The sequence below is a fragment of the Lucilia cuprina genome, chromosome 2 (assembly GCF_022045245.1).
Source record: "Lucilia cuprina isolate Lc7/37 chromosome 2, ASM2204524v1, whole genome shotgun sequence".
Lineage (NCBI taxonomy): Eukaryota > Metazoa > Arthropoda > Insecta > Diptera > Calliphoridae > Lucilia > Lucilia cuprina.
Genome location: NC_060950.1, coordinates 44,603,887 through 44,626,585, shown reverse-complemented (window position 1 = coordinate 44,626,585; position 22,699 = coordinate 44,603,887). Strand labels below are relative to the sequence as shown.

The 22,699-nt window shown below is 29.2% G+C and overlaps 1 protein-coding gene across 5 annotated transcripts in view; it reads left to right on the top strand.

Annotated features, from left to right (window-relative positions):
* LOC111677301 (insulin receptor substrate 1) overlaps window positions 1–22,699 on the top strand; it is a 348,759-nt gene that overhangs the window by 250,706 nt on the left and 75,354 nt on the right. For all 5 annotated transcript variants that reach the window (XR_006940087.1, XM_046945311.1, XM_046945309.1 and 2 more), the window contains exon 7: window positions 1,453–1,532. Coding sequence is in view for 4 of the 5 variants with exons in the window: in XM_046945311.1 (XP_046801267.1) it covers window positions 1,453–1,532 (80 nt within the window). In the remaining variant the exon portion in view is untranslated. The remainder of the gene's footprint in view (window positions 1–1,452; window positions 1,533–22,699) is intronic.

Sequence of the window (22,699 nt, the reverse complement as noted above, 5' to 3'; positions counted from 1 at the left end):
TAGATGGTGAACTTCACGCCCACCTATCGGTTTAGCCAGGCATCACCATCAAGACTAGCGTTACCATCTTTTCATTCCCCAGGGTTTATCCCGCAAAAGACCATTACACTTGATTCTATAAAAATGTTCTCAATAATATTTTACATAAATAACCTGAACAATTTTCTCTCTACTTACTAGGAAATATTGCTTGAATTTACCCTGGAGTAAAGTTTTTATACGCGTTAATGTTGGTTTTTTTTTTTAAATAAATGTAAAAATAAAAATTTAGTACAGGATAACGTATTTGTTGACTGAGAACTGCATATCTGATGTGTAATGGAGCAATCCCAATATACTTACTTGAGTTATATGTACTTGTGTTTTACTTTATTTACCACATAAATAAACGATGGTATCAATGCCTTTGCTTACTCATTAACTATACATTTATACGTTGTTAATTATATAGTTATAAGCTATTTTATGACTCTTATAAATTGTCCAAATTTGTAAAATCACTTTCACTGCTACAAATATGACAAGTTGCGCCTGAGTCAACTACCCACACACCTTCTTCTCCATTAAGAACAAAACACCAATTATTTTCTTCATTTTCGGCCAATTTAGCTTTCTAATGTTTTTCATTTTTAAATTTCCAGCAATCTTTTCGTATATGACCAATACCACGACAATAGTGAAACACAATGCTTTTATTATTCTTCTTAAACTTATTTTTCAAATTCCTCTAGCAATTTATTTTCAACGATTGTCATAGTTAGATCCTTTTCAGGTATTCTTATGCCGATTAACAATAAGAATTTGTCAGAGTTGGAAAACTTTAATCCTCCCTCAAATGAAATTCAGATGTAAACTTTCAAAACGCCGATACACGTGTCTTATTTTTGTCTCGACTACAAATATTTATAGGTTGGACCTTGCCATTTTTGGAAAAAATTGATTTTTTTGATATACCACTTTAGTTGGGAGGGTATATTGGTTTTGTGCTTTTTGTCGCAATTTTGAAGATAATTAAATAACATTTTGATATTCTATTGTCCCAGGGACGAACCCTATTGAAATTGGTTAAGATTGGTCCATTATTTCACCAAGCCCCCATACATCTGTCCCCCCGATTAGGGCTTGTAAACTTTTAATCAAACTACAAGTCCCAATTTTGTAGATAATTCAATGAAATTTGGCACGTTTCTATGGTACCGTAGACGAGGCCTATTGAAGACTCATAAACCTCATAAACTATATAATTATAGGGCCTCATTTGACCCTAGCCCCAAAAAAAGGCCCACCTAAATTTTAATTTAATACCCACAGTTTTATTAAACAATAAATGGCTTAATTATGAAAATTATGTAAACAGGTGTAGGGTATTATATGGTCGGCCTCGCCCGACTATAACTTCTTACTTGTTAAATAATATTTTTATTTAAATAATTAAATATTAATTCTTTTCAGTTCTAGATCCCCGGAGGGTGTCATTCCTGAAGAATATATTGATGATGCAGTACATTCTGAAAAACTCGTTGAATGTAATGGTAAATATAATAAACTCACAAATATAGCACTGCACGATAGATAAAATGTTACACAATAAGTCACAGAGTCCTATTAAAAAACATAAAGCCAGTAATATGAAAAACATTTTATAATAAAAAATGCATTTGGTGATGCTCAATGTATTTTGTGTTATAAAACATTGAAGGAATGTAGGGAATATGCTTTAAAAAGGCACTATTGTCCTTTTCATAGTGATATGGATAAATATAATGGGGAAAATGAAAATTTATTTTGTAAAAATAAAAAAAGTTATTTGAAAAAATTGAAAGAGTGAATGAAAAAAACTTTAGAAAATAAAATGTTGAAAATTGAGTTATCAAGCTTAATAAGCTTGGATATTGTTTAGCATGGTAGACCATTTTCTGATGAGGAGTTAGTTAAAAAAATAAAAAAAATGTTTTCAGAAAGTTAATTTTAAATTTATCGAAAATCTTCCATTGCCACGCAATATTGTTATTCGGCGCACTGATCAATTGGAGGCGTCTTTAGAAAAATAATAAAATTGTAGAAAAATAATAAAACTGTACTTTTTTCTGTTTGTTTTGATGAAAGTACAGATATTAACGATCTTTGTCAACTCGTTATATGTATAAGATGCGTAGACAAGAATAGCAAAGTTTTTGAATCAACTTGAAACTTTTCATGGTAACGTGACTCTGGTTAATTTTTTTAAAAACAAAAATGCTGCTCACCACGATCTTAAAATGTTTACTGAAGTTCGGTGGTTAAGTCGTAGTGATTGCCTAAATAAGTTATTTGAGTTAAGAGAAGAAGTGCTTCAATTCATAGAAACCGAAACAAAAAATATGTCTGATTTTAAAAGATCAGTTTATCTTAGATCTAGCATTTTTGATACAACATCTATGTTAAATAAATTAAATTTGGAATTACAAGATAAGAAAAAAATATAAATCATTTGTCCACAATTTTATTCAATTTTAAAATCAAATTATTTTAAAATTTTTTAGAATGTATTAGTGTTGAGCGTGAGCGAGAAAAATTGGTTCTCTGATGTAGAACCAATATTTTTGTGCGTTACAAACATTAGCATAAACCCTTCCCACTATAGTGTAAACCAAGTATTTTTTTAATTAAATGGGACCTATCACGAAATTCATAAAATCAAGTACTTAAAATCTCAGGATTTTCTCATTAAAATAATGTACTATTTACGAAAAACGTTAATAACTATTTACAACATTTCCACAATTATTTTATCTGAAACACATTAATTATTCATTGTATTTTGGCAATAATAATACACAAAATTTCTATCTTTTTTTATTGAATCTAAAAAAAATGTTGTTTAAAATGTACTTATATACTTACAACTCTTTTATTTCACATTCTAGAAATTATTATTTTGTACTGTGAAAACTGAAACACTTATACATAAAATGTTATCTTAAAGTCAAATAAGAATTATATCATTTAACTTTAGTAACTTGTTTTGTTGTTGTATTCCATATGCTGACATAAAAGTAAAAATCAAACAAAAACATTGAATCAGTAATAAATATTTACTGAAAATTTAATTTATTTCAATAAAGTGTTTGTTAAAAAATATTTTCTTTCTGTGTGAATAAAAATCGAAATTAAATGTAAGCAAACGGTTGTTTAACAAATTGTGCATACTTTTTTTGTGTGGTGTAGGGTATTAAAAGGAAGCACATACAAATTTGCATTAAAAGAGTAAAATGTGCCCTTAAAAAAATACCTTATGCTCTTATGGGTAAAATATAAAATATATATAAATTGGTCTAAAACGATATCGATGAGTCTTTAAGACTCACCTTAAATGTTTATAGGTATTTCCACAGAAATATTTGTTTTCTTAAAATTATAATACATATTTTCAATTCTTTACGAATCTGAAAAATGTAAGTGTGACCCGCTAGCGCTTGCAGTACTGATTAATATCCGAGATAATAAGGACCCTGTTGTAATCCTGTAGTAGAACCATTTTGAAAGTATGGCAAATGCTTGAGGCCTAAAACCCAATGATTTAGAATTCAGCGGAAAATTAGCCCCGATTCTAAGATTTGGTAACCATATACCCGAACCAACATAATTGTCAGTTTCAGACCCATCAGTGTTGATCAGCTTATACTAGAGTATTCAATTATTTGGGTATTTTGTATTTCGTACAATGTACGAAATTTTTCGTGTATATTAGGCATGAATATTTTCAGTGTATACATATACACAAAAATAAATAAGGAATAATATACACAGAAGAAATTCCTCCCAGAAAATGCATATAGGGCCCAATGTTCTTACATTAAGTCTATTCAGCTTAGATATCAATTCTGGCCTGTTGTTCAGTTCAGTTGTTTAGTATTCTCCACAGGAACATAGGTATTTGTCCCCGATACCAATTCTACTGATGTGATCTTTGCATCTTGTATGATTAATCATGAGTCAATTTACAAACACAATTAATGATTCGCCCAAAGATTTCCCACTAAACCGTGGGACAATACCGACGTGTTGCGAGAGCCAAAATAAATGTCTCATATTCCGAATTATCCTGCCATGTAACGATGTATCTTGCCCTATCGGAGGAATTTATCTCCTATTATTGGGATCGAGTCAGAATCCACTATTTCGTTTCTCGTCACATATGTTCCGGTACCCGTAAGAAGTTTATTATCAGTTCTGCGGTTCAATAATTCTTTACGAATCTGAAAAATGTAAGGGTGACCCGCTAGCGCTTGCAGTACTGATTTATTATCCGAGATAATAAGGACTCTGTTGTAATCCTGTAGTAGGACCATTTTGAAAGTATGGCAAATGCTTGAGGCCTAAAACCCAATGATTTAGAATTCAGCGGAAAATTAGCCCCGATAGCCATATACCCGAACCTACATAATTGTCAGTTTCAGACCCATCAGTGTAGATCACTGAGAGTATTCAATTATTTGGGTTTTTGTCCTATTCGGTTTATTCGACAAATAAATTTTTGGGGTTTTAAGTTGGTCGATTACTAATCGGATAATTCAAAATTATTCGGTTAATCGAATAATAATACTATTTCTTTTCTACAATAATTTGTTTTCCTATAACAAACAAAATTATATTTTTTCACTTTAAATTCAATTCTATAAAGATTTTTTTTAAATATTAGCAAATATTTATTTTCGTGTGAAAAAGTCTTCTATATAAAGAAATTAAGTTTATTAAATTTACGCTTTTAAAATTTTTCAAGGAACTCCAGAATTCATACGTTCCAATGAACTAGTGTATAACTATGTATTGCTTAAAAACTTAATAGAAATACTTTAGAAACACAACACTATCCTTAAACTGGATGTAGAAGTAAAGGCGATATCATTATTTTGTTGATTTATTTATTAATAGAAATCTGAAATGTTTCTGAATGAACCCATTCTAGAAGTAAGTTAATCAAAACATCTTATTACAATGTTTCTGAAATATTGTTATAAAAATCATCCAATAAATATTATTCATTACAAAAAAAGTAATTAAGAAATAATAAAGAAAAAATGTATTACAAAAATATTTTTCATAAGATATTAACAATAAAATTTGTTAAATAATAAGTCTTTCTTAATATATTAATTGATATAAATTATTCGGTTTATTCGTTATTTGAAATTTGGAAATTTTCATTTTAATCGTCCAAAATTGATCGATTAACCGATCGACGATTAATCGTTTGAATACCCTAGCTTATACCCAGGACAATGGCCCTCAATTAAGTTTGCCAATTTTCCAAGTACCTCGCGCGATTTACAAGAAGACTTCCTTACATCCAAAAATCTTACCACTGGTCCATACAAAGGGACGCAAAATTGAGGGTGACGAGGGTTTCTCACTATAACATAACTTCTGATCATAGACTCTATCATGGATGTAAAAGGATGTGAAACCAAGGTAGACTGCGATAGTTTTAATGATATATCACGAGCGGGATTATCAGTACCAGAAAGAAGTTTATTAGCGTACTTGTCTGCCAAAAATTGTAATCTCTCCCAAAGTGGAATAATATTAGTAATTTGCTCAAGCCCAATTGTGTGCGTGATATCATGGCCCCCAAAGATGTGCGTAGTGCCTTCCATTGATTTTTTTTAATTTTATAAAACATGATGCTGAGAAGGCGAACAAAAGAGGAGAATTATATTTTAATTTTCTAATAAGTCCGACTATAGCCTAATCAAGCAATGGGATTCTGAGCACCAGGAGACACCGCACAGAGATCGTAAAATATCAGGGTAGCGCAAATTCCACTATGAACTGATTCCACGGGTGGTTTGAGACTAAGATGTTTATTAAATGTAAAACCAAGAAATGTGAATGTATCAACATAGTCAATTGGTTAATAATTTAATGTTAAAGGGGCCAACAATGGACGTTTCTTTCTCGGGCCCGAAAAAAACATGACTTTTGATTTTCCAGCTGATATCCGCTTTAAATGTCCGTTAAGTAAGCCGTCTAGACCGGGTGAAGTATCCCTTTGAGACACATTCCCTAAATCCAGATTTTGTTTCCGAGAAAGAGCCCTTGAAACACTTAATAGTCATCCAAATCTCAGAAACTGTCATATTATAATCAATATTCTCACATGCCTTGGTATGTCTAAAGAAATATTTATATTTTTCGAAATTTTTCCTGTAATATCTGAGTAAGAACAATTTCCGTTCAGCAGAGGCCTTATTACAAGAAGCCCACCAAAGGTTTGGAGCCTTATGTTGTCGTTTTGTCCTACGCGTAAAATTTTTGTAGAATAATTGAGCAAACTTGTCAATCTTATCCTTGCATTCAGAGGCCTGAAAAACATTAGAGTTCAAAATTTTCAAAACTTTGTTATTGAGAAGAGATTTGGATATAATCTTTGGGACATAAAAATTCGTATTAGTAAGGGATAATGGTTTCATTTCAAAAAAAGTCCGCACGATATATTGGTCACTACCCAGTGTCTGTCTCTTAGGAATCTAAGTGAGATAGTCGTCAGATCAATGGTCGAGGTGCTCCTGCCAAAATACGTAGGAGGTTCATCGTTCAATAATACTAAACCGAAACGGTCCAAAAATTCAAGCACTTTCCGTCCACGAGGACTATCCATAGATACCCCCATGACGAATGATGGGCGTTAAAGTCGCCGCATGTTAAGATTCCTATATCTAAATTCCTCGCCCAGTACTATAGCAACTCCTCCCCTATCCCTATTAAAAATAGGAGATAACATGGCCTCAATTATCTTTCCGCGTGAAGCATCAACATTATCATTCTTGTATACAGCATCCAGTAGTGACCTAAAAAAGGTTCTATATACTTGAATGGATTGTATAATCAACAATTTTAATGTCCAATATGCCTGTTTTTGACATGCTTTCACCATTTTTACTAAAAATATTTGTAAATTATATATTTGTATTAGCTGACTCAAATTTGAAATTGCATAGTAACTAATGAGCAGTCACATTTTTTCGTGTTATTATTTTATGATATATGACTTCATGACGACCGTGTGAATCCCCTAATTGTAAATCAAAAGATGTAACATTAATGCAATTTATTCAATTGGGTGATTTTTTACGTGGTAGAAAGTGATTTTTAGTGGTAGAAAAAGCACAAAAATTCATCTTTTTAATAAATTTATGGAAAAATTTAAAATAATTTACGGATATCGGCTTTATATGGGAGTTGTGAACCTTTATTTTATTATCATCGGAAGGGTCAGTAATATGATTGTTGTACATTTGAAAGTTTTTTTGTGTATTTATGAGTATGGCGACATTTAAGTTAATATGTCCAAGTTTATTGGTATGTATATAAATGATGGGTTGTGTATGAAAGTTATACATAATCATGAATCAATTTTTTTTTAATTAGATTGAACGATTCAAAATTATTTGTGTTATATTTTATGGTGATAAAATCATTTTTTAAAGATTTATGTTAATTAATTTTAAATCTAATATTATTCTTCTTTCTAGAATGTCTTTTCAACAAAACATACAAAAAAAAAGAACTCCAAATAATTACTTATAACAGAAAAATATATTGAAAAATATTAGAAATTTCCAGCAAAAATCAGTTTCAAATTTTTTATTAAAATTTTGCTCTATAGAACAAAATGATAAAAAAAGTTCTGTTTTAAAGGATATAGAGCAGCATTATGGGTTCATATTGTTCTAATTACGAAGATTTTCGGCAATTGCAACGTACATAACCCGATCGTAAATAAAACTCATAGCAAGAGCGTAAAAATTATAAAAATTTTCTTTAGTTCCTTGACACCATTCAACAAAGTAGGTCGCTTCGGCGCTTGGAAGTATGGCCCCGGGAAAAATGACCCCAAAGTGATAAACGAAAAATGGCCTCAATTTTGGGGCAATATTGCATTATGAAATAAAGGCCCAATTTTTTAATGAAAATTAACCCTAAAATAAATGAAAAATTCCCCCAATGCTAAGATGAAAAGTGATCCCAAATTTAGGGCAATTTTTCATAATGAAAAATTGCCCACATTTGTAAATGAAATGTCACCCTAATTTTTTTTAAATATATGCAGCAAAAGTGCTTCTAAATTTAGAAATAAAGACATATCATTTTATGACTTATATAGAAATTATCAATTTTTCATTTTTTAAATTAATAAATTCACAATTCTACTTAAGGTAAAAATAATTACTAACGTAAATATGGATAATATTTCTAAAAAAAATAAAAAATTATTTTTTTAAACAATAAAATTAATTATAAATGTAAAAATTTATAATATTTCTTAAAAAATAAAAAAAAAACATTTCTTCTAAACAATAAAAGGTAGAAATAAAGACATTAATTTATATACATACATACATAATATTTACATAAATATGAATAATTATTAACATAAATATGTATATTTCTTAAAAAATAAAAAAACATTTCTTTAAAACAATAATATTTCTTAAATAAATGCATAAAAATAATTAAATGAATACGTCCATACATTCCTCAACTATTCTTCTGCAGTAAGGGCAATTAAAACGATTAGTATTTGTTGAAAGTTTGATTTTACATAAACTACAAATCTTTAAGTGTTTACAAGGCATCAGCACCACGTTTGCAATTTCTTCTTTGCAAACAACACACTCTCTCTCATTAACAAATCATTCATTATCCATTTCATCGTCTTCCGATGTTTCTTCCTCTAAATCGGATTCTTCTTCAAAAATATTTTCAATTGGTATCATATCAGTGCATATACCATAACTTCGGTGTACAATTCGGGACAGAAAAGTAGATATTGTTATCTTGCCTGAATCTAAAAGATTAGTGCCTTCATCAATTTTCGTATATTTATCAGCAATGACTTTTCTTCTTTTTTTTAACAGGACCACCACTATCTACCAATGTAGCGAAATTCCTACTTTTAAAAAATTCTTCGTTGCGTATCGCCTTTGTAAATTTGAAAAAATTTCCATTTTTCTGGATGCATTTTCCTAATACACCGTTGTACGCTTCTACTGCGGAAGTCGTTCGGGTCTTTTGTTTATAAATACATAAATTTCTGCATCCAACCTGTGGTAAATATACAATATACATACATATATCACTAAATCTTAATTTGAAACAATTAATTCATACCTTTTTTAACCATTCTTTTTCATAATATTTTAAAAAACTTATAAATTTATTCTCGCTATCCATTAGAGCAATTCCAGTCCTAATTTGAGAGAAAGCCTCTTCAATGAATGTTGGTGGTAGTAGTGGAAGCGCCATTATTTTATGGTACACTGTACTTGCCACATTTGAACTTCTAATATACTGCAATAAAGGCTTTCGGCTACTAATATTTCTGCGAATTGCTTGGCAGTAGTGAAACCTAAAGTATTACAGAATATTCCATTTTAGTGTTACTACTTAGCCTTTTAATAGAACGTGTAATGCTTAAAGATGAAAAAAAAATTAAGTAAAATAATTTGAAAATCGCGCGATTTTCAAATTATTTTACTTAATTTTTTTTTCATCTTTAAGCATTACACGTTCTACAAAAGGCTATCATGCATTTCGATTAATTTTAAATTTGAATACGAGATTGCAGATTATTTAATTTTTTTTAAATATTTTACCTAATTTTTTTTTTTTAAATTTTGAATAAGAGATTACAGATTATTTTTTGGGATTTAATTTAAAATGGCGCGATTTTGAAATAAATCCCAAAAAACTAACTTTTTTTCAATCTCTAGCATTACATGATTTGTTGAGTCTTTCATGCATTTTGATTGATTTAAATTTGCAAAAGTATTTACTACAATAATATTTTTAGGGAAGAGTTGACGGACTTATCCTTGGATATTTTAATCGCGCAATAATAGAGACTGCTTATTATCGCGCGACTAAAAAATGCAAAGTAAATACTTTATATATATTTAAATAGTATAATATGACATATGACTTAAAATAAACTTACCAACAACCAACATTTCTTGCATTTGGGAACACAGTTCTAAGAGAATTTCTTAGTGCATGTTCATAATCCGTAATGAAAACTGCGGGATCCATATCAAAGATATTGTGTTTAATGTATTGAAACACACCTTCGTAAGCCTTCTTTGTTTTTTTATCCATTAAGATGAAAAATATAGGAAATACCTATCAAGAAAAAAAAAAGATTATAAATATAACAAATTAAAAAACCAGATGTACTTACTTCATCAAAATACTCAATATATAATTAAAAGCTGATTAAAGCATCCACGTGGAACAATTTTGAAAGTGGCATCCATAAGATATGTACGTCTTGCATTTACTGTATTTTCTTTAATAAGATTAATACTTTTTTGGGATGAAAAAATGCAGAAGGAAAAGTCTCCTTCATCGATACAGGCTGTAAAAAAGGGTTTGGGGTCGTCTATGTCCCGAGACAGCCCAAAATTTTCCCACACTTTTTGCAAATTAAATGCCTCAACAACTTCTAAAGCATTTCGTGGAGAGGACACATAATTTTTTGAAACTATATTTTGTAGCCCTCTTCTAATTTTTGAAAATTCAATACCTTTAGTCTCGTTTTGCAATCTAAGTCGAAATATATAATTTATTCAAAAGAAAAACTGGAAAATTTTAAAATGTATTTATACTTACATTTTGCTTACATTTCTAAAAGCTGTTCTTACAGTGCTGATTGCGCTTAATTCGCCACCAAGTGTTCCTGCAATATTAGCACTTTCACTCTTTATCATATTTAAAGCACACAATTTTTTGTACTCCTCCTCTTCATGCACATGATTATGAGGAAATTTATTCCGCGTAGGTTCACACCTTCCATTTGGCATATAATTCACTCTAGCCTTGCAGTCTTTTCGCCAACATTCAAATTTTTTAACATTTTTATAAACTGATTTTTTTTTATAAATCATATTTTCATCTTTTACGAAAAGAAGATTTGAATTCAATTTTTTCCGGGAAAAAACACACTCCATTTCACTTTAATAAATTTCTCAAAACTTTATATTATCACTTCACACTTTGGAAACACTTTTATGAATGAAGATATATTACTCTAAAATAATTTACGAATATTGTTAAATAAGTATCCAAAAAAATTAACAGTTATTTTGAATTGAAATTTAAACAAAAATCGCTTAATAGTAATAATGAAAAATCACCCCAAATTTATGTATGCATTTTTTGGGGCAATTTTTCATTTTCAAAAATTGCATATACTTTTCGAAATTTATAAATGAAAAATTACTCTAAAATAATTTACGAATATTGTTAAATAAGCATCCAAAAAAATTTACACTTATTTTGAATTGAAATTTAAACAAAAATTGCTTAATAGTAATAATGAAAAATCACCCCAAATTTGTGTATGCATTTTTTGGGGCAATTTTTCATTTTCAAAAATTGCATATACTTTTCGAAATTTATAAATGAAAAATAGCCCTAAAGAAAAAAATTGGGGCCTTTATTCATTATACGATTTTGGGTTTTTTTTCATTTCTTTCAAAATGAAAAATAGCCTTAAAAGAAAAGTGCAGCAACACCCAAAAAAAATAAAAAAAATTTCGTGTTTTTGTAACCTGTATATTTTTTGGGGAAATTTTTCGTTTTTTACTTTGGGGTTATTTTTCCTGGGGCCATATTTCGCAGCGCCGGTCGCTTCGTTTCAGAAATTGCAAACAAAATTTGTAAAAACAACATCATTTGCAAACAAGAGAATAACTTGCAAAAAACTCAAACACTCCAAAAACATTTTAGAAATGCATAGTAATAAAAATACATAATAACGATATTTTTAATACTTTTTTAAACATTTTCAGTCTTATGCAAAAAAACTTACAACATGCTTACTAACCGTTGTTAAGCTAAATTCGATAAAAGTATATCCAAAAACGATAATTAGCTTAAAATACCTGTAGTAAACCATTGTTAAATATACGAAAGTTAATAATGGTTCAACCGTACTTTAAACCTATATTAAAGTCAAATGTCATTATTGTATTACAATTTATAACTGTTGACGTTTTGTGAAAAATATTGTTGTGTTAATTTTTTAAATAAATTATAAAAAAAATAAATAAATAAAAAACAATATGGATACACTCAATTTAATTGTCTCCATATTTTTTCTTTTCTTTTTGCCAAAAACATAAATTTTGTTTATAAAATAGTTTAGTGATGTGTAAAATATCAATGCAAATTTAAAGAAAACGTTACTCGATTACTTTCTTTAATCAAAATATAATTTTGCTATTACATTAGTTGTTTTATTTGATTTATACGTTGTTTTTATTAAATAAACAAATACAACCCCATTTTTATGTTATTAAATACAATTATTTTATATAAAAGCATAAAAAAATAATATTAGACACGAATACCAAATGAACTAATAATCGTTCATATACAACATTATGAAAATATTGACAGAATAAAATAATGGTGTTGCCAGCATCAAATATAAAAAAACATTAAAATGTATTTTAGTTAAAATACTGTTTTTGCATATACTTTTTTAATAATGGATTATTAAGCTAAAAGTCGTTGTTAACTAATGTACACTTTAAGGTCATAATAAGGTTTTTTTTTTGCATAAGACTGTTTATATTTAAAAATTTAATCTTTGTGAAGAAATAAACATTTTTCTTTTTTTTGGACATGTTTTATCTGCAAAATTTACCATTTTACTTGTTATATAACTTGATTATAACAAGCGTAATTAGGAAATATTGTTTCTAAGTGTTTTTATAGTATTTTCTCACCACTACAATAACAGTTTCTCTTTCTGCGCATGGCTGTTATAGAGCAGAATAGACACGATATATTTCAGCAACCAGACGAGATAGCTGAAAACGGAATCCAGATTTTTAAAATTTTTAGATTGAAAACCTGTAGTGGCGTTCTTAACTCAAAATTGTCAAAATGGAGTATAGAGCACTTAAACGAACAGACGACGATATTACGGAAAACTTATAGGATTATAAACATCCCAGCAAAAATAAAACGAAGTACTTCTCAAAGAATAACATTTATCATTTACCTTCTGTTTAAGTGATATTTAATGATTTCCGATAATGCTAAAATAATACTAGTTTTTGCAATTTTTATACCCTCCACCACCAACAGTGGTGATTCCGTGTGTAACACCAAGAAATATTCATCTGAGACCCAAAGTATATATATTCTAGATCCTTATAAAATTCTGAGTCGATTTAGATATGTCCGTCTGTCTGTCTGGTTAAACTACGCTCACGTTAAATCTAAGACAAACAAATAGACCAATTTTACCCATACAAAAGTACATATTCCCGGAAAATGGGTTTTTTGATAATAACTTCCGTCGCAATGTCGATATCTTCACAAATTTTACATATTAAAATCATTTGTCAATAGAATTCATTCAGAGGAAAAATGTTTCGGATGGGTCCACAATTGGACATAGCTCCCATACAAGGTCCCCTCCCGAAAGCACATAATTCATTACTAAATTAAGAGATCCATATAAAATTCTGTAAAAGTATTGCTCTCATATAAAGAAATATTACTATAAAATTTTTTTCCGATCGGTCCATAATTAGTCATAGCTCCCATACAAAGTCCCCTCCCGAAAATCAATTAAACGCGTCTAACTCAATACTTAATCAAGAAATCCATATAAAATTTGGTAAAAATATGCACAAAATATTACTGTAAAATTTTTTCCCGGTCGGTCCCTAATTGGTCATAGCTCCCATACAAGGTTCCTCCCAAAAATCACTTAAACGCTCATAATTCATTACTTAATTAAGATATCGATATAAAATTTGTTATAAGTATTGCCCATATGCATATAAATATTTCAGCGAACGTTTTTTTTTCGTTCGGTCCATAATTGGTCATGGATCCTATACAAGGTTCCTTCCCGAAAATCAGTTAAATGTGCATAACTCATTACTAATTTGGGATATCCATACAAAATTTAGTAAAAGTAATGCTCATATAGAAAAAATATTACTGTGAAATTATTTTCCGATAAGTCCATAATTGGTCATAGCTCCCATACAAAGTCCCCTCCCGAAAATCAATTAAACGCATGTAACTCAATACTTAATCAAGAAATCCATATAAAATTTGGTAAAAGTATTGCTCATATGCTCAAAAATATTACTGTCCCTAATTGGTCATAGCTCCCATACAAAGTCCCCTCCCGAAAATCACTTAAACGCACATAACTCACTACTTAACTAAGATATCCATATAAAAATTTGGTACAAGTATTGCATATATGCACAGAACCTTTTTCCGATCAGTCCATAACTGGTCATAGCTCCCATACAAGCTCCCCCACCAAAAAATATTGTTCTTATATACATACATAAATTACACTATAAAATTGTTTAACGATCGGTCCATATTTCGTCATAGCTCTCATACTAGGTCCCCTCCAGAAAATCATTTAAATTCACAATATTCAATACCAAATAATGATAAGATACAGAATTTTAAAAATTGTATCTTTATATACATAATTGGTCCTTTTACAAAAATATATTGAAAGCACATTACTCATTACCAAATAAAGCTATTGATAGATTTTTTTCACGAGCGGTTCATTCATGGGTGCGGTTGGTCCCATACAAGGTTCCCTTCAGAAAAGCACTTAAACACATTATACGTTACTAAATTATGATACAAAATTTGACTGAAATGTAGGTTTTTTGTACAGAAATTTAGCTTGGGGAATCTTTTACGATCGGTCTATAATTGATCATATCTTCAATACTAGGTCCAGCCTCTAAAAACGCTTTAATCGTATTTAACTAGTTGCATTATCAATTTGTCTAGAACAAAATTATATACGTATTTTGAGAATCTTTAAATCTTTCACGCAAATGCATACATGCAAATTACTAAAGATTGCTAAGAGTGTTTGTAATGTTCAATAAATCTTGGAATTGTAATAAATTTAAATCTTGGGATTTTTCTATTTAAGACGTGAATATACTCATTTCTACAAATACTTGATAAATTAGAAATGTATAAATACAAAAGCTGGTGGATGGTATTTAAGATTCGGTCCAGCCGAATATAGCACTCTAACTTGTTTATTCACACATTTTTATAAGCTAAAAAGATCATATTTAATGTGTCTGTGTAATCTAAAACAACAATTTCACTTCCTTCTATATTAGTCAGCATTTGCCGCAAAATACACATTTTTATCAGTCGTCATACTAAAAATATTTAAACTTTTACAGATTTAAATAACATTGCTACTAAATATTGCCGTGCTGCGAGAATACTTATTATTTCAAATATATTTAATTAACTTTTATTAAAATATTTTGATCTAAATCCGTTGAAAATAGGACAGCAACCAATGAAGTGAAAGGTATTCTCCGTAGCATCCAGGTTGCAAATAGTACAGAGGCCTAGATTATTACTCCTAAAAGATCTAGCATTTATCCAAAAGGCCACCTCTTGCTCTTACAAGAAATTGTATTACAATATGAGCTTATAGGCGTTGATGCATTGGCTGGTGAAAAGTTTATTTTAATAGACAGGTTTGACCACATCTGCCCATAATGTTCGTTTGTCAATTATAAGTTTTGCAATTTTATGAGGCAGTCTGTTATCTGGCATGTTTAATATTTTATTAACATAATTGAAACGGAGTTTTAAGGTATCGACAAAAAACGAATTAAGACTATTTTCTAGAAGAATCATGTAGTTTGGTGTGTTGCTAGGCAAATACAAGATCTTTTTTATAAAGTAACGTAAAAGTTTTTCGACATCATACTTCTTGTACCCCCAAATTTGGGCCCCGTAGAATATAATTGAATGGGCAGTATAACTAAAGATTATTTTTAATTGCAATTTTGGGATGGTTAACATATTTGGACCAATAAGATGTAATTGCCAGTTTTGATGTTAATAATTTCTGTTCCAGATGTTTCCGAAATGATAAATTGTAACATAGGTCCATACCAAGATACTTATATGAGTTTACGATTTCGATTACATTTACACCACAAGTCCACAGGGGACGAGTCGGATATAATGACAATGTCGCGTACAACATTACTTTAACTGTAAAGTTTTCAACTTCAACGCCGGGGAGAGCATCAGCAAGATCGTTCAAGTATAAAGCAAGTAAATTTGGACTTAAAATACATCCTTGTTTATCACCACGACTAGCATTAAAGTAATTGGATAGATTGTTACTATAAAGTATTCGACTGGTTGTATTTTCGTATGAGTTTTGGAGTATTCTTATAATTTTTGATGACAGTCCCAGAAATAATGAATTTCTGGGAATCAAATCAAATGCGGTGGAGAAATAAAAAAATGCATAAGTATTTTTACCAACAATACGGTTTAAATGTACTATGTTAACCAGCTTGAAATTCAATAAGAATATGGAATTTATTTATCCAGTCAGTAATACAATTTAGAATAATGTTGTAAAATATTTTGCAGGCTGTATCAATCAATAATAAACCACGACAATTAGCAGGATTGGTAGGATCACATTTTTCAGGAGTGGGACAAGTTTTGCAGTTTCAATGCTATCTGGTATCCGTTCCTTAAAAAAAGTATATTTAGAGTATATAATAAATATTTTATAAAGTTAACGGGGTCATATTTGAAAAAATCATAGCTGATTCTATCTTGTCCTAGAGCTTTATTATCCATAAGACCTTGTAAAACAGAAACCAGTTCACAAAGTTCAAATGGAGAATCCAAAAATATATTTGAGTTTGATATTGCATACAGATAGGAATCTGCGTTTTGAAGACAAATAGTTAGTTTTGTTGACAACTGAACGTTTTTCGTGAAATATTTTTTAATTATCAAGCATCTTTTTTCTAGAACGAGCACAGCTCCAATTAAACCACTTTTGTTTTGGATCAAAATAAAACAATGGTTCAGGTTTCTTTGCAGCATTTAATATTTTACTTTTTAAATTTAACAGTAAATCATCAACAGGTATATTATGCACGGGATGGTAGAAGTCAGAGTTTATTTAAATTTTGAGCATATTTTGTAGCATGCTTTTTGTTCCAGTGTATTCTATTTTTAGGTGGAGAAGCTGGGTCCATATTATGCGAAAGATTCTTAATTTTGAGGTTTAGCGGCAAATGATCTGAATACGGTTTATTTGTAATTTCAAAGTTGTCGATTAATGTTAAAAAACTATGCGATCATATACAATAATCTATTAATGAATTGCCTCTACCACCATAAAAGGTATGTAAGTTCCGGTCTAATATATGTTTCTCTAGGTCAATACGACAGTTCAGATCCCCAAGAATGCAAAAATTAGTAGGACAAAAAACATTTAAAAAGTTTTTAAAATTATCAAAGTCTGCATTAGAGTTAGTACAATTTTTGTATTATGGAGTAAAGTGAAAGATTGTATTATACATAGTAGATGACAGAACAACATTGTGACCACCCATATTATTAAATTTTAAATTAAATATATTTTTTATTTCTTTTTTAAATAACCACTTTTCACCCGTCCAGCACTATTTCAGTATCAACCCATTATAAATTGTAATTTAATAGAAAGTTAGAAAATACATTTTGTTTGGTTGATAGGACATGAGTTTCATATAGAAAGAAAATATCAAATTTATTTAAAAATGTGAAAACATTTTCATAATTAATACTATTCGCAAGGCTAGCAACGTTATACGATAGAATATTGCAAATAATGGTGCATTGCTATTGAGTATTCACATCATTGGTGTTAAGATTCATAGAATTAACAGCAACACTCTCCTTGACGCACACTATTAAGTATATCCCAAAAAAATTCATAATTTTGATTAAATTCCATGGCTTCAGACGTTTGTTTATTGTTTTGGAATGAGGGTTTTTTGCTTTTATTCTCAATCAGCTGTTCTGGTGAAAACTGCCTGGGACGTTTATTATTCATAGGAATTGCAGCATACGTTAAGGCTGAAGCAAATTTTTAGAACCAGTAGCTTACGAGAACATCTGAACTGGTCAAATGGCGGCAACTATAAATCAAAACAAAGATGTGTATATGTACCTCACAGCCACCAATTAGGTTGATAGCAAACAACAGTAATGTATTCCACTTGATTATAAAACCCAATACCCCCAAGCGTCGTTATTAAACAGTTTTAACCAATGTTATGGTATATGAATAAGTATAATTATAAAAAATAAAAATATTTGACGGACAGTAAAAGTTTTTTGCACAACTTGTACAATAAAACAAGTAATAGTGTTATATTCGGCTGTGCCGAATCTCATATACCCACCATCAAACCGTATGCAGTATAAACATCAGGGTGATATTTGGAATATAGAGCTCTTCTAAACTAACAAAATATTAATTTTAAAAAACCAAATATTTTAGTTCAATTTATGAGTAATTTTCTGAAGAAGACCTTTATATGAGTCAATTATGAACCGATACTCATGAAATTTTGTATATAGATTTCGTTTGTATGCAAAATTAAAAAAAAATCGTATCTGAAGGTTATAGATCAGTCCTCATTAAATTCGGAATGAAGAACTACTAGTATACATGTTTTTATGTCGATTTTCAGCGCTGTACTAGTAATTTTCGTAATTTTCTTTGGGTATGGTAAATTACCGACACATTCCGCATTAAATTCGGATCGAATTTCATAACCGCATTTCATAACTCAAATTTCTAAGCCAGTACTTCAGAAGGTGACCTTATAATGGGGGTGGGTAGGGTCAATTATGAACCGATCCACATACAATTTAGTAGAGAGATTTTGCCTCGCGAGAAACTTTCTTACTAGTATCACATTTTATCGCTATACTAGAATTTTTAACCAGAAATGAACGTTAAGTTAATAATCTGAAGGAAACCTTGTATGGGCGTTAGGGTAAATTATTTACCGATACTTCCTAAATTTGTTGGAGAGATTTTGGCTAGTATTAAACTAATGTGTGTCAAATTTCGTCAGTACATTCATATTTTTAAGTCAGTAATGAGCACTATAATCATTTGCAGAGGGGGGCCTTATATGGTCCGTAAGAAAGTTACGTGTTTCATCGCTTCACTCGTATTTTTAAGAAATCAGTGTAAAAGTCATTTTCTGAATTGGACCTTATATGGGGGGTAGGGTCATTTATGTGCCGATCCTAAGAAAAATTGGCGGAGAGGTTTTGTTTCGTAAGAAACTTAATTATACCGAATTTCATCGCTATACTCGAATTTTTAGGCCCGTAACGAGTGTAAAAGTCATTTTTGACCTTATATTGGTAGAGTCAGTTATGGACTGATTTAGTAGAACGATTTTGGCTCAAATGAATCTTATTTATGTCGAATTTCATCGCTATACTCGTAATTCTAAAGCAGTTATGCCCTTTAAAGCTGTTTCCAGGAGGTCCACTTGTATGGGGTATATCCGAAAAAGTGGACCTATATGGCCTTACTTTACAAATTATTAAAATCACACTGTTATAATGTGAAAGATTATTATATATTATATTTTTTTTGAAAAAAAGTTGTTAAGATTATTTTGTAATACATTAAGAAAAAAAAACAACAAAAAAAATATATCAAGGTATTATGTCATACAGAAACTATAAAAATATTTAAACTATATTTTAATAATTAATATGTCAACCAGTACAAGAATTATAGGTCGATAATCATCGATATATCGATTATAATAAATATACACAGTTATATCGACATACATTCATTCATACATATATACATACATACATACATACATACATACATACATAAATACATACATAAAAACAAATACATATGTACATATTAATGATTTTATTCTTGAAATCAGTCCAATTACCGGTGGACACGTTTTTACAATATAAAATATCATTAAACAAGTAATACAATTTCAACGACATAATATGAACAGATTATTATAATTAACATTAATCATTATTTAAATAAAAGATTTCATTCAAAAAGCGATTACCTTCATAATACAAATGAACAAAAACATATAAGGTCCCCTTCAGAAAATCATTTTAACGCTAATTGCTGGCATAAAAATACGAGTTTAGCAATGAAATATTATATCAATTAGTTTCTTAGAGACAAAACCTTTCTACCAAATTATATGTGGATCGGTCTATAATTGACCCTACCACTCTATAAGGTCCCCTTCAGAAAAATACTCTATAGCGATGAAATTTGAAATAAATAAATCTATTATAAACGAAATTATTATATAAGTTAGTTTCTTAGAGCCAAAACCTCTCCACCGAATTTTTTTAAGATCGGTCCATAATTGACCCAACCCCCACATAAGGTTCAGAAAATTACCTTAACGCTTAACTGGCTTAAAAGTACGAGTATTGTGATAGAATATAGAATTTCGGCGACACGAAATAACTCCCAATGAAATAACGCCCAATTAGGATATTGAAATAAGTACCAATAAATTTTAAAAAATCAAAAATTGGCGTTTGATTCATTTTTTATTGGGAATTATTTCATTATGAAATAATTCCCAAATAAAATTGCAAAAATTTGGGATTTATTTTATACAGAATATTTTTAGACTTTATTTCATTTATGCCCAAATAATGAAAAGAAAACAATTTTTAAAATGTTGTATTTAAACTAACCGAGTAGTTTTGTATGCTGAGTATTTTTTATGCAAAAATTTATATATTGTTATTTTCATATTTTTAAATTAATCTACATGAAGAATCAAGCAGTTTTAAATGTTATTGGATCCGAAAACAAAAATCTAATTACGGATATAGGCTTAAACTAGAAATATAGATTTTTTTGTGGATTGATTTTCTCAAAAACACCATTTGATGTGGAACAATAGTTTCAGAAATAAGATTTCATATTTTTTTATTTACACGACGCAACGTCGAAAAACAAAGGGTCTTTATTTAAATATATCCAAAGTCACACGTTTATTTCTAGAAACGATGTTATATTTTTAATTTAAAATAATTGAATGTTTAGAATAGGTTTTAATCGATGAAATATTTGTAAAGGTTTAAAGGAGCGTCGCAGGCGAAAAATTATTTTTGTAACAAAAATCGCTTCGATTTTTATTTTTCCATCGGTTAGATTAGGTTGATAGGAGGATATATATTACATCAAATCCGAAGAAATACACCTAGACCACTATCGGACCTATCTGTTTAAAATTGAAACATATAATTTTTTCTTTAATAATTATGTGAATGTAAGTGTATGTTACTATGTTTTATATCACTTTTATTATACCTATATTCTAAATTTGTTTGGACTTTATTCATAAATTGAACTGAATTGTCAGGAATTGAACTGACAAACTTGATAAGAAAGATCTTTAATTTTTTTTATTTTTACATATATACGCATGTATTCTCAAAATAGTTTTAATCACATTTTGTTTAAAAAGTTTATCTTTCATTTTTTAATTTCGCTTAAAAGATTTTTCACAATGGGTTATATACTTGCACATATGTATGTAAAACTTAACCATTTACATGAAAGCTCATACAAATATGTAATTAAGTTTAAAACATTAGGGCTTTATTTAATCATTTTGGGTATTGTTTCATTGGGCTTTATTTCCTCCTTACTGACTTTAATGAAAATCGGCGTATGATTAATATAATATCCGGTTCAAAAATGACTTTGACGATCAGCTTAAAAATACGAGTAAAGCGATAAAATTCGACACACATAAGTTCTACACTAGTTAAAATCTCTCTACCACTTATAGAATTGCGTACTCCGATTTTTACGTCCTTATAAAAGGATTTCAAAGTTTAAAAGACTACAAATGAATATTTAAAATATTTATATGTATTTTATAATGCTAATATTGATATCAAAAGAAAGCTGGGAATCTGTACATTCTATCTATATTATTTATCTGCCTCACTTAGAGAAAAAAACTAAAAAGAAATTAAATTTAAAAAGGTTTCATTTTCGACTCAAAAACTTTTAACTACTTTTTTGTGACAAATTTTCTTTAAGATATCCAATTCTTTCTGATGATTTTAAATAAATTATATTATTTCGAAGCAGAGGAACTCAGCTTAATTTGAAATTAATACTATTACATCTTTTTAATATAAATTTAGAAATCCATCTTTTGAAATTGGATGTCTTTTAAACTTTAAAGTCCTTTTAGAGGAGCATAAGAGCTTGTTATGAAAAACTGAGTACACAGAGTTAAAAATATAAAATTTTGTAGAAAATGCATAATAATTTTACTGCTAAATAGTGAGTTTTTCTTAATCGGTTAATTGAATGAAATTATTCGGTTTATTCGTTATTGGAATCTTGACAATTTTCATTTATTCCAACGATTAATCATCAAAAATTAATCGAACGACGATTAATCATCAAAAATTAATCGAACGACGATTAATCATCAAAAATTAATCGAACGACGATTAATCGTTTGAATACTTTAGTCTGAATCCGCATGTCCAATTTTGCATAAACTTCAAACTTGCTCATTTTGAGGAGACTTTTCGTCTTGCTCATCAGGGTTACCCCATACCCCATCGATCGGTTAATCGATTAATTTTTTACGATTAATCGTTGGAATAAGTGAAAATTGTCAATATAAATTATAAATTTTCTTCTTTTCTTAATTTCTTAATAATTTTTCTAAAATAAAGAAAATTTATTTGATGATTTTTGAAAAGAAATCAGGGAAATAATTACATAGTTTTTATTTCTACAAAAAGT